The following is a 14138-nucleotide window of genomic DNA, read 5'->3' on the forward strand; positions in this document are numbered from 1 at the left end:
ATGGAAGAAAAGCAAATTAATAGAAATGTCAGTAGCCCAAGTTTTGTAAAACGACTATACCAATCCTCAGTAGATGTCTATGTTTGTAAAATATGGCCTGATATTGAAAAAAAAATATATAGTGACCCTGTTTCGGGTTATTTAACCCAGGTTACCTGTATATGGTGAGTCAGGACAGTGGAAGGGAAAAAAGCAAAGAGAAAAAAATGTGTTAGTTTGCTTTCTGTTACTGAGACCAAACAACTGAGGTAATCAACTCTTAAGGAATAAAGGTTTCTTTTGGATCGTGATTTCAGAGGTTTTAGTCCATGCTTAGGTGGCCCTGTTGTTTTAATCCTGTGGTGGCATAGTACATTATAGTAGGAACATGCGGTGGAAGAGGTTTGTTCACCTCATGATGGCTGGGAAGCAGAAGGAAAGGAAGAGAAAGAGGCCAAGGTCCTAATATCCCCTTTGGGGGCATGCCCCCAAGAACCTAACTTCCTTCTACCAAGCCCCACCTCCTAAAGATTCCACCATTTCCCAACAGTGTCATGGGCTGGGGACCACGCCTTCACCACATGGGTCTTTGGGTAACATTCAAGACCTGAATTATAACATGTGTCCAACTCCATTCCTCCCCCAGTATGTATATTATATCATTTATGTAGAATTGTACATATATGTGTGATACACATACAATAAATAGGGAGAAGGGAAGGATAAAGTTAGAATTATAAATAATTTGCAGGAATGTCCATGTTTATTGCCAACTAAAAAGAAGGAAGTTAAAGATAATGTGTAAATAGAGTCATTCCATTTGTTCACCAACAATAAATCCCCTGCATTCTAATAAACCATTTGTATAAGCAAGGAGAAAGGTGTGTGTGCTAGTCAATTAACAGTGACAGCCTGGGGGTGTGGTACTGGCAGAAGAGCCAGGTAAACAGGGTGGGGAGAAATATGTTTATACAATCTTCATTTTTTATTAAAGATGACTAATTTTACAATTTGAAAACACAAACTTAATAATAAGCAGAGTAGCAATTATGTAAAAAAAACAAGCTTAGAGGAGAGTTACAAATATTTAAAGAATAGTAATGACAAAAGATTTTCTAATTCTTTTTAACTCTTTGGATTCTTCTATTCTATTTCATTCCCGAGGCTCTCTAAAAGCCAACCAATTTTTAAACTCTATCTTTTGTCATTACATAGCCATAGCTGAGAAAGGAGAACCAACATGTGAATTATTGGCAGTGTTGACATATTGTCCTATGTTACAATGAAGCCTGAAACCAAAAAGACATGCAAATATATTTTCCTAAAATAAAGTGTAAAGAATGAAAGGGCATATTGGATCCCAAGAAAAATGGATACAAATAAAAAATTAGAAATATTTTGGTATATTTACTTCAAGGATAAAGAGTCCTTTGAGATCACTCCTTCACATCTAACAACCCAAAACCAAAAGAACAGCAAAACAACACAACTGTTTACTCATGATTTTTTTTTTTAAAAATAATAACTTCTGTGGATGAACAGAGGAAAAAAAAAAGAAACAAATTGCTTAAGGTATCAGAACTTTGTCACATTCAGAGTCTCTTCTCTGTGAGTCACTTTTTGACTCAGAGGCATTGGTGTTTTCTCACACAATGTGTTCTTTGGAATATTAAGAGCATCAGTGATGAGCATGTCATTAAAGGAAAGCACCATCATCTCTGACATTTTCTGAGACCCAGTTAGGAAATTTGATGTTGACACCTCTCTGGTCAATGGAAATATTAATGAAGTTGTTCAGATCTGAACAAGAACTTATTTTTCTTCTTGATTAGTCCTTATATGGCTTTTTTTTTTGAATGAAGATTGCTTTCCAGTCTTGTCACCAGGAATATTACTAAATTTGCACATGAATAGACCTACCATTATGTCCTGTAACAAGTCGACTCCTTGAAGGAAGAATAGATATCATGTACTCTGTAGTATCATATTATTCTTGTAAAATACTCACCATCCTTCTCTTTGATAGGATAATTCATCTATGGTCACAGACATTATATTTCCCATAGGACTTCTTCTGGGTAATGGAATATAGGGCAAGTGAATGGTGTCACTTCCACTAGCAGAAATTTTAAGAACCATCATGTTATCCCTACCTTTCTTTTCCCTCTCTAACACCAGCATGCCTCACACAAAGGCTGCTTCTTTAGCCTGCATCCTGGAAATTAAGAAAATATAGATTAAGCCAAAGTTGACCATTACAAACATAATATGAGTGAAAGATAAATTTAGCTACAACTTTTTGTGATTGTTTGTTACTGCAGTATAACTTAACTTAAACTGATTGATACAACTTTCCAAGATTACAGAATTTAAATCCTTATTCTGGTATGGTCTACATGCTTTTCTGAAGAAATCTGGATTTAGGTAGGACCTCTGGATGATAGCCAATCAGTAGGTGTTTGCTGATCAGCCTTCCTTTTGGGTGAAATTCAAGTTCAAATTATTTCAGGGAAGTTAGGGTGAATGCAGAGTGATGTCACCTGAGATGTATTTAAAACAAGTCACTCTGGGCCCATTTAGCATACTAAGAAGATATGGCTGAGTCACAGCCGTGTTGTTGAGAGCTATTGTTTAAACCTGTATTGTCATGAAATGCCTTAAAAACGTAAGGTTAGAAGACACTGTTGAGAGTGGAGATGATACCTCAGTTGGAGACATCATAGTAGGTGATAGTGTGGAGAAGGTGTGTTGGGGAGGGAAGGGAAGCAGGGAGATGTTATAGCTCTGGAAGGTTCACTCTTAATTTTTCTTCTTTCCTTGCAAATAAACTTGATTCCATGATTAAATTTATTAATCCATAGACAATAGCTCAACATCTTCACTCAGAGTTCCAATGGGGAAGTGGTGGAATTCAAAATGTGTCAGGGATCCAACTGCAGTTCAGTGTTGGTGGATTCAACAATTTGCAGCAGCCCTTCACAAAGTACAGGTTGTAGTTTCCTCCTGGGATGACCTCACCAGGCTCCTTGGCAGTAGTGCTGGTGGAAAGTAGAATGAAACCATTAGTTGAGCCTTGTACAGCAGAAACAATGGGTGAGCAGAAGGTGACACATTAAAAATGTCACAGGAATGGGACACTGTGGTGCATCCTTCTTGCATTCCAGAAACTCAGGAGGAATAAGTTTGAAGCCAGCTTTAGCAACTTAGTGAGACTCTCAACAGCTTAGTGAGACCCTGTCTCAAAATAAAAAATAGAAAGGGCTGGGGATATAGCTCAGTGCTAAGGCACCCCTGGTATCTGTAACCACCCTCCCCCTCTGCCAAAAAAAAAAAAAAAAAAGCAAGGCACAGGGCAGAAATCTGATTTTTTCCCCCTCACATTCTGGTTAGGGTGAGTTAAAGACAGTTACAGACAGGCATGGGGGAATTAATTTTGGCTCTCAAATTCTGTGTGACTTCAAGGATTTTTCCTATTTACCAGAAGAAGCAGAGATAGAATCAATCTTTGTAATGCACCTGCACATAAAAGAGAGCTTCTGGGATGGTGGGGATACTGATTTTGTGAGTAGAAATCATAGAAGGTAGAGATGGCTGCATGGGCCCCTGGTGTCCTCTTATCCACTACAGTCTATCACCATGTTGTCAGATGGATAGTCTTGATCCCCTTGGAAGGGAGGCAGTAGCGGGTGGAGCATGGGTGGATGGGCATGAATTATCTTTGTGGGTAGATGGGCATGAATTATCTTGGTTGTGCTGGCACTAATTTTTCTTGAGTGGACATAACCTCCCTAAGCCTCTGCTATATCAAATGCAAAAAAAGAAAAAAAAAGTAATAGTGCTCAACATACAGTGATTGCAAGTTTTAAGTGACATAATTCATATGAAGTGACAGATGTATAGCTGGGTACATATTAAATACTTGAGCAGTACTACTGAGAATTTTAGTTCCTAGAAAAGTCAAAGTGAAACATTGATGTAATTGATGTTCAGTCTTATGTTAAAATAAGAGTTATAAAAGTAAGTGGACAAAGTCTTAAGATTGGATTTGACTATTAATAAGCAAGTATAGAGAAGTTATAATCAAGAGTACAACACCTGAGGAGACTAGCACAGGAGTGGAAGGGAGGAGGAAAGGGGAAGGGAAGATATTGGGAGTGAAATCGACCAGATTATATTGTTATAATGTGTGTGTGTACAAATATGTAACAATGAATTCTACTCATGTATAATTGCAGTGTACCTATAACAATATAAAAATTAAAGAAAAATAGTTTCATTAACAAAAATTGCAATACCTGCTCAACAGACTTTGGCAACAAGACACCACTGTGGTTGCATTGCTAGGTAAACTGGAGCTGAAGGCATTCTCTAAAATGTGATGGCAGTTGATGTCCTCAGGGGTGCCAGAGAGTATGCCTAGAAGTGGAACAGAGTGCCATTTATTTTCATAATTAGTGAAGTCACCGAACTCTCCTTCTGTTCTAAGCTTCTCCCCAGCCGCCTCCATACCACACATTTAAATTTACAATATGCTTAATGGCAGCTCTGACTCTCAGCTTTCTGCAGCAGCATATGCTGCATATAAGGATTGGGGACCTTGCTTTCCTGAAAGCTGCCTTCCGTAGGCACCCAGGACACAAAGGATGGGATGTAGTACCTGCGACACAGGCTGTCATGAAGCAAGCAACGGTCCCTGAGATCAGAGCTCTTATTCCTCCAGCAACGATGTCCCGCTTTCTGCCAGGAGCTAGAGAGGCTGGGAGACATGAAAGGAGCTGTTTGAGTTTAATGTTGATTCTACTGGTTAGAAATCCAAATTTGTAGCCTCTAAAAAGTGTTCTGATATTGGAGTTTCAGGTCAGTTGGAAAGAAACAAGTCCTTAGTTTTATCCAAAGGGCTCAGAGAGCATGGAGAGCATGGCAAATCAAAGGGGATGCACGGAGGGATCCATTGATGAGATGGTCTGACATGGTGACTCAGAACTGTGACCGACTATTTCCATGCCTGTGGGAGACATCACTCATAAATCACAGCATTTTCCCACCAATCTTTGATTGGTCCCCAGAATCCTTCTGCAGGGAGGTATTATAAATCCAAACATAATGGTACACGCCTGTAATCCTAGCTACTCAGGAGGCTGATGCAGTAGGATAACAACTGTGAGACCATCCCGGACAACTTAGCAAGGTTCTGTCTCTAAGCAAAAAAATTAAAGGGCTGGGGGTATGGCTCAGTGGTAGAGTAACTCTGGGTTCAATCCACCACAAAATAAAAATCAATCAGTCAATCTTCTGGTGTTAGTATACAAGTGAAACTTCTGGGTTACTTTGGGTTGGGAGAGGCATCTGTAAGTTTGAGGATATTGTTTCTGAGGCTAGTTTGGGTGTACAAAGGAAATCTATCTTGTAGAGTGGGGATAAAAAATAGACCCCAGAGGATTTTCTACTATCGAGGGTAACTTTTCTCCTGACATGAATATCATTAGAGTTAGATGGAGTTCCAAAGTATTTTTATGTTACATCTGTTGTAGAAGAATATCTTTTCACTTACCAAGTCCACCGATCATCATTCCTAGGGAACCAAAGTTGGCAAACCCACAGAGGGCATAAGTGGCAATTGTCTCAGAACGAATCTGCAAGCAAGCATAAACACCAATGGATCCATGACCTGACCCAGCCTAAGAAACCTGACATCCCAACTTGGCTTTGTATTTTGACTACAGAATTGATATTAACAAATAAATGCACAGCATATAGTGGCAAATACCCATTGTTTCCTGGGCAGTTTTTACCACCTCCCCTTGAATTTTTTTTAAGAGAGAGAGAGAGAGAGAGAGAGAGAGAATTTTAATATTAATTTTTTAGTTTTCAGCAGACACAACATCTTTGTTTGTATGTGGTGCTGAAGATCGAACCTGGGCCGCACTCATGCCAGGTGAGCGCACTACCACTTGAGCCACATCCCAGCCCTCCCCTTGAATTTTGAGAGAGGGTGAAGAGGGCTGGAGATTCAAGAAATGCTCTACAATGGACTTCGAATTGGTGGCCTTGGTTTCTAAAAATGCTACTTCCTGCTCATTGATAATTTCCAATATTCCATAGGACCTGGCCACCTGCTACAATGTGCCAGGTGTAGTACTAGTTGGTGGAGATACAAAATTGGTCCCAGAAAATATTCACATTACATTTATTTGACAAAGAACTTATTCAAAATATATAAAGAACTGCTATTACTCGATAAGAAGACAAATACCCAAGGAAAAATGGGTGGAGAGATTTGCATACTTCACAAAAGATGCAAATGAACAAGAAGCTCATGAAAAGGTGCTCAACATCATTAGCCACCAGGGAAATGCAAATGAAAAACAATGAGATACCACTATACATTTACTAAAATGGCTAAAGTTTAAAAAGACTGACAATACGAAGTATGGCAAAATTACAATGCAACGGAAACTCGTGTAAGTATGGCAAAATTACAATGCAACGGAAACTCGTGTATTGCTGGTAGGAACGCAAAAGGACACAGCCATGCTGTTTTATGGCAGATTCTCATCAAGTTAATACATGCTGCCTGTATGAACCAGCAATTTTCCTAAGAGAATTATAAAAACATATGACCCCCCAAATACTGTACATGAATATTTATAACAGCTTTACTCTTAATAGCCCCACACTTAAAACAACTCAAATGTCCTTCAGTAGGAAAATGGACACAGTATGAATATCTATAAAATAAAATGCTGCTCTGCAAGAAAAAGAAAATGGAAGTAATATATACAACAACATGAATGCTGAATGCTTATTGAAAGCCAAAAATAATCGACAGTGAAAGAAAGATCATTGGTTGCCTGGGACTAGGTCTTCATGGGGTTGTTGACTACAAAGGGTCTAGAGGAAAATTAAGAAATAATATTAGTAAAAAGAAATTCTCATATATCACAGGGGCTGCCGTCTAGTCTGGCCACAGTGTGTGCTTCCCTTTCTTTCCCAGTTCTGGTCATACCACGGACATGTTTGGATGCCCATTTGGAAGCAAGAGAAGGAAGAAAGGTACCTACATCATTGGGACAATAATTTTTTTCCAGTATCCTAAAACATCTATGATTTGGTTCAAAGAACAAACCAACCATGCTACATTCACTAGTAATACTTTATTTTTTTCTTGTGCTAACTGGATTTTTAAAAGCTCACACTTAAGATTGAAGTGCTTGTGGTAAGTTTTTGTTGACTGGAAGGCCCCTCTTCTATCTCATAGTTTCTGAGAACTTCTTTGTTATTTTCAAACAGTGTGCAAACAGCAGGGAGGAAAAATAATATTGAGTATTTGCACAGTCTACTGTTCCTGGAAAAGCTCATCCTCGTCCCCTGCTCTTTCTAGTGCTTTTCATTTAGTTCAATTGGCTTCAAAATAGCCACGCTTATTAAGAGACTGAGGAGGGAGATGGCATGAAGGACTTATGACTCTTCTTTTCCCTGTCTGGGGATTGTGGGGCAAAGGAATACACAGATGTGGCCAAGTATGGTTTTATAAGAAGAGGAAAGGGAGGTTGGGATGATTCAATTTGGCCTTTGTCCACCTATGTGAAAGATTCAAAATGGAAAAGGATGTACTGCATTACAAAATTCACGCTACAGCTCTTCTTGAGTGCAAGCAAAGATGCTACACATACAAGGACAGCCACCATGGCACTACTTCTAATAGCAAATTGCTAAGTGTTCATCAGCAATGTCAAAATGCCTCTGATTGAGAAGTGTAATCAGTGGTCCTGGAATAGGCTGTTGCTAACTTGTGTGACATGTGGGACACAATTCAATTAGTATGACTGGTCTTTGGGCAGCTGGAAGGGGTGGTGTTGGTGTTGGGGGTGAACAGTATCAATACTTGGGCAGCCTGCTTTCCCTCCTTTGCCTTTTAAAACCCAATATGAACCTGGGACATTAACCACAAGTAGGTTATAGAAATGGTGGTGGTCAAAAATATTCACTATTGCCTGAATGGAAATAGTTTAGTTTCCACTATGACAATTCTATTGTTTGGGGGGTAAGAAGTTGGAGATTCAGCTACAAATACAGCCTCATCCAATTTCCTCATTCCACCAAAGTCCAGGCAGACATGAGCATCTCTTTGTAGGCTGTTGCTCTGAAGTTGACATGATTATGAGGCATTTAAATCAAGGTTTTCAGATCATAGACCTGAGTTTTTTCTTCCCTGTCATCCCCCTGGATGGTAATAATGCATCTTACCATCTCTTGATGGTGGCCAGGCACCATTTTGCATTTAGGCAGTTTCTCAGAGCTCATAAAATTCCTTCCCCTGGAAGGAAGAGGGCTTTGTGATCATTAGACTATGGGCTCCATGAGGGTAGGACCTGTTATAATTTGAATCATGAATGACCCCCAAAGTTCCATATGTTAAAGGTTTTGGTCCCCAGTTGATGGTGCCTTTGGGAGATGGTGGAGCCTTTAAGAGGTGGGGTTTTGTGGAAGGAATCTAGGTCATTGGAGGCATGTCTTTGAAGGAGAAATTGGGACCCAACCCCACCTCTTCCTCTCTTTTTGCTTCTTGGCTCCCATGAGGTGAACAGATCTCCAAAGCTATATACTTTTGTCATGATATACTACAGGCTCCAAAGCAATGAGACCAACAGACTATGGATTAAAACCTCTGAAATCATAAGCCAATATAAAACTTTCCTCCTTAGAAGTTAATCATCTCAGGTATTTTTCCACAAAGATGCAAAACTAACAGAGCAGTGACTTGTTCAGTACTTGGTCTTGGTATGGAACATATTACACATAGAAGGCATTCAATAAATACTTTTGACTGATTGGTTTCAGTCTCAGCTCCTGTGTCTAAAGGTTTTGTCTGCAGTCTTCAAAAGTAAATTATCACTGATATGGATGAGTGTTTCTCTCTCCTCTGTTCCCCCTACACACATACACACACACACACATATGCACACATGATTAATTCAATATAGTTGAAAATAATGAAGTGCCATGTACATTATGAACTCCACAAGATTAAGGATTTTTGATTTGTTTTGTTCTCTGGTATAACTCAAGTGCCTGGCATAGTGTCTGATGCACAAAGGCACAAGTCACTAGATGACAAATGAATTTAGGTGAAGAAGTACACGGAAAAATCAGACAATTTACTCACTGACATATATTGCTGAGTGCCATTCACAAATTTAGGTCCAGCCTGTTTCCTCAAGTTGATCAATTGTGAGAGTTGCTCATAAGCCACAAATTCATTGAAGAATGTCTTATAACCTATGAGTCTGCCAACCATAAAGCTGTCTTGCCAGTCCACTCCCATCATGAAGGAAAAGGGCATGAAGATGTAGGAGCATATTAGCTGCAAAACCCAGAATATATTTGGTTAGAACAGGCATTTGCTTCTAGTTCTTTTGCCTCATTCTCTCAACAAGATTGTTCCTGAATCCTCTATCTCTTTTAGACACAAGATATCCCCTCATATTCTGTTTCCCATCATTATATATCAGGAGTTGCTATGGTTTAAATATGGGTTCATCCTTACCAAAACTCCTGTTGAGGTTTGGTCCTCAGTGTAATGCTGCTGAGAGATGGTAGAGCCCATCAGATGAATTAATATCTTTCCCAAGAGAGACTGGATTAGTTTTTTCTGGTATGTAGTAGTTCTCAAGAGAGTATGTTGTTATAAAGTGGGTGAGCTCCTTTGTCTCCCCTCTCCCTCTCTGCACATGCCCATTTGCCCTTTCTATGTTTCTACTATACAGGGTACAAACAATAGCCCTCACTTGAAGTTGGTCAGATGCAGCCACTTGACCTTGAATTTCTAGCATTCAGAACGTGAGATAAAATATACTCTTTTCTTTATAAATTACCCAGACAGGCATTTGTTATTGTAACAAAAAGCAGACTAAGACAGGAGTCAAGGCTGGAATTGGGTGCTTTGAAGCAACCTGGAATCTTGGGGGTGGAGTCAGGAGCAAATGACTGTCTGGAGGAAGGAGGGTGGTAGGAGAGGGTGGGGTTGGGAAGATGGGGGAAGCCCGCTGAGGAGTTTCTGCAGTTTGTGAGAGTACACCGCGGGTAGTTAGGGAAGGCTGTACACAAACTTAAACAAGGATAGAAACAAAACAGAAAGCAGAAGCATGATGGAATTATACCTCGAAACTCAGCTGTGGGTAGTCAAACATGTTTCCAAACCAGGACAGGCATGAATTCACAAAAGACAACAGGGCCAAGAAGGCAATCAGATTCACAGCGATGCTTGCCAGCAGAGGGATAGATGCGGATGCTCCCTGTGTTGCAGCTTCTAGGAGATTCCTTGAATCACTTTATAAAAAGATAGCAATTCCAGAGTTACCACAGATGCAGAAATGGCAGAAACAGACCTCATTTGAGTGAGAGGCAAACATTTAGATCTCTACCTTGGTCAAAATACTCATCTGAATCCCATGAAATCATGATGTTGAATATAGGTGGTGAGCATATTGGCATCTAACTATTATCCTTTTTAATATTTTTTTTTCATGATGCTGGAGATTGAACTCAGGGCCTCACACATGCTAAAACTTGTGCAATCATTGAGGTGCACCTCCAGCCTCAATATTGCTTTTTAAATTTGGGGCATTTATAATAAAAATTGGAAAATGATTAAAAAGTAGAGGTTTAGAATTTTTAATTGAAAGTAGCTACCAGACAATATTTATAAAATATTCATGGTATAAAGAGTAATAATTTTAGAAGGCCTGTATAGCTGTCACCTCATTTACAAAATGGAATGTCCCATCACCTTTTGTTATGGTTTGGATACAAGATGTCCCCTGAAAAGCTCATGTGTTAATGCTAGAATGTTCAGACTTGAAGTGATTAGATTATGAGATTTGTAACCTCATCAGTGGTTTAATCCATTTGATGGATTAATAAGTTGAATGGACTACTGGGTGGTCACTGTAGGTGGGTTGGTAGTATCTGGAGGAAGTAGGATGCTGGAGGCATACCCTTGGGGAAAATAGGTTGTCACTAGTGTCTCTATTTCCTGGATGCCATGAGCTGAATGTTTTTCCTCCACCAGCCCTTCTGCCATGATGTTCTGCCTCATCTTGGGTCCAGAGCAATAGAGTCTGCTGACCATGGACTAAATGTCTGAAACCAAGAACCCAAAATAATGCTTTCCTTCTCTAAGTTGCTCTTGTCAAGTACTTTGGTATGCCTATAAATTCTCCAGTGTGTAATCTTATCCCCTCCCTACTCTTCTAATCTCAGAGGTTCCTGCCTCCCTCAATTCTGATTATCATTCCCTTTCTTTACAATTTTCCCACATACTTTATCTCTAAATGATACATCTTCAAATATGCAGGCTTACTAACTTCATAAGTGAAATCATTCTACAGGTTGAATATCTCTTATCCAAAATGTTTGGGACCAAATGTGTTTTAGATTTTGGAATATTTGCATATACATAATGAGATACCTTGGGGATAAGACCCAAGTCTAAATAACAAATTAATTTGTTTCACATATACCTTATACACATGGACTTAAAGTTTTTATGTTATATTTTAAACAATTTTGTGCATGAGACAAAGTTCAATGGTATGGACTTTTTCACTTGTAGTGTTAAAAGTTCTAGATTTTGGATTTTAGAATTTTTGATTAGGAATGCTTAACCTTTACTGTATTCTTCAGCAACTTTGCTTTTCCACTCCCGATTATGACTTGATTTTCCTACAAATAAGGGATGACTCTTCGATACATCATGGTCCATGAATTATTATTTAATGAAATACTTCTGAACATTTAAAATCTTATAGTTTTTCCCACCCCTTTTTCTTTCTTTTTCACAGGAAAAAAGAAGATGAACTTTCTTGTTATATAAAGCAACTCCAGAAATGCTCATCCTATGGCTTTCTAACACCTTTAAACAAAAGCTCAATGAACACTATGCTGTATTTACAATAAAATATATTTATGATGAACAGTTAAAGAAACGTATTGGAATTCAGGTATTTAGAAAGGTTTTCCTGAAGTGTTGAGAAAGATGTTTTTTGGTAAAGTCTGATCAGAGGAAATTAAATCTACTTTAATATCATAATCCACTCTGTGCTTTCTCTCTATCAAATTTTTGCTGTTTTGAATTTGGACTTTCATGCTCCAACTTGTGTAGTCACTGTTATGGTTTGGATCTGGAATGTCCCCAAAGGCTCATGAGTTGGAAGCATAATCCCTAATACAATAAGGTGTTTGCTGGATTGCACCACAGGTGGTACCTAGTTGGAGGAAATAGGTCACTGGGGGTGTGCCCCAGAAAGACTTATCTTGTCCTGAGCCCTTCCTCTCTTCTCTATTTTCCCCACTGTCATGAGCTGAACAGCTTTCTTCCACTATGCCCTTCAGCCATGATGTTTCTGCCTTGGAGTCAGCTGACCATGGACTGAATCTTCTGAAACTGTGAGCCAAAATAAACCTTTCCTCTTCTAAGTTGTTCTTGTCAGGTATTTTGATCATAGCAAATGAAAACCTGACTAACGCAGTCACTGATTAGGTAACATGTCCCACTTACCCATTTTCCACTTTCATGGCATTCTTGAGGGTTATTTTAGGTTTTTCTGTCTCAGGCCAAAAGAGTTTAGCAACAGCCAATGATGCAGGTGCTGACATAACTGAAGCTGTTAATAAGTGGGTGGATGAAACCTGAAATTTCAGAAGAAAGCAAGCAAACAAGCTGAACTTTACTCTTATATTCAGAAAAAATGATTCAAAAGCCTTATAGGGAAGAGATGGAACAGGAGTCAATTCTATGCCAGAAAGCAATGCTTCTTTGGAGGTTTGGAAGAGCAACTTTTGTCCATGAGCCAAGCCATGGCATCACCCTGAGAGTTAGAGGGACAGAGAATAAATTCAAGTTAATTGGCCACATTCTTGAAGGAAAAGCACAAAGCCCAAATCTGATCATTTCAGAAGATAAGTAATAGTGAATTTTACGAACTCTCAAAGAAGACTCCTCAGCCTCTATGTTATCTTTTTAAATGACATAAAGTCCCTTTAGCCTATATTTCATTTCATCATCAATTTAGATGGGTTATCTGGGGTGGACTGGCATGGAGACAGGATTCCTAATCTATGTAAAGGCATGATATTCCCCCTCTCCACCTTCCTTTTGCTCTCCTGTAATCCTTTGTGTCTTTACACAATATGCTTTTATCCAGAGTCCCTTTGATTCTGTAAATTATTTCTGTTTTCCTTGTGACAAGTTTACTCTTTCTCCTTCCCACTCCACATACTTGACATTGCTTCTGGATTCTCTTCCCTACATTTTGAGAATCCCATATCCAGTGTCTCCCTCTGCATTCCTATAACACCTATCCCATTATTTTCAAGTTAAAGATGGAGTTTCATTTTTAAAAGTTTTTTTGTGCATTAAATTTTTACATAAAAGTGGGATTCATTGTGATACGTTCGCACATGCACATAACATGATGATCATTCTCATTCCCCAAGACCCCTCCTTTCCCTCCATTTCTTCCTCCCCCTGATACTCTTCCTCCCCCATCCCCTCCATCTTCTCTACAGATATTCCTTCTATTATTATTATTTTTAAATTAGTGCACTATAATTATACATAAAGTGGGTTTCATTGTGGTACATTTGTAGATGGACATGACATAATTTGACATCATTCCCTAGTACCTTCCCTTGCCCTTTACTTCCCTTGCCCTCTATTCCTTTGGTCTCTCTTCATTTTCATGAGAGCCTTATTTATTGATTTATTTTTCTCTGTATCTTCCACATATGAAAGTAAACATTCAATCCTTGACTTTCTGAGTCTGACTTATTTCACTTATCATGATATTCTCCAGTTTCATACATTTACCAGCAAATTACACAATTTCATTTTTCTTTATGGCTGAGTAGAACTCCATTGTGAGTGATATATATATATATATATATATATATATATATATATATATATATATATATATATATAATATTCTGATTTCAGTTCTTTAAGATAAATACCAAGGAATGGGATAGCTGACCTAGCCCATTTTTAAAGGCAGCATTCCCACAGTAGGGGCAGAGTGAATAATCTAGGGATCCATTCATATTGCTTATCTCTAATATATCCTTCACTTTTTTCTTCTTCCTTCTTTCTACTAGTT

General features: G+C 38.7%; 1 protein-coding gene across 1 annotated transcript in view; it reads right to left on the reverse strand.

Moving 5' to 3' along the window:
• Nucleotides 1-720: 720 nt before the first annotated feature.
• Nucleotides 721-14138, reverse strand: part of Slc28a3 (solute carrier family 28 member 3) — a 32875-nt gene continuing 19457 nt past the window's right edge. The window contains exons 11-17 of the mRNA XM_046462420.2: nucleotides 12539-12669; nucleotides 10140-10308; nucleotides 9146-9343; nucleotides 5531-5612; nucleotides 4637-4735; nucleotides 4275-4395; nucleotides 721-3017 (exon numbers count right to left, since the gene is read on the reverse strand). Of these exons, the coding sequence (XP_046318376.2) occupies nucleotides 2891-3017; nucleotides 4275-4395; nucleotides 4637-4735; nucleotides 5531-5612; nucleotides 9146-9343; nucleotides 10140-10308; nucleotides 12539-12669 (927 nt within the window). The 3' untranslated portion in view covers nucleotides 721-2890. The remainder of the gene's footprint in view (nucleotides 3018-4274; nucleotides 4396-4636; nucleotides 4736-5530; nucleotides 5613-9145; nucleotides 9344-10139; nucleotides 10309-12538; nucleotides 12670-14138) is intronic.

The sequence above is a fragment of the Marmota monax genome, unplaced genomic scaffold (genome assembly GCF_021218885.2).
Source record: "Marmota monax isolate L192 unplaced genomic scaffold, Marmota_monax_Labrador192_F-V1.1 WCK01_AAM20220418_F8-fsc00336, whole genome shotgun sequence".
NCBI classification, from domain to species: Eukaryota; Metazoa; Chordata; class Mammalia; order Rodentia; family Sciuridae; genus Marmota; species Marmota monax.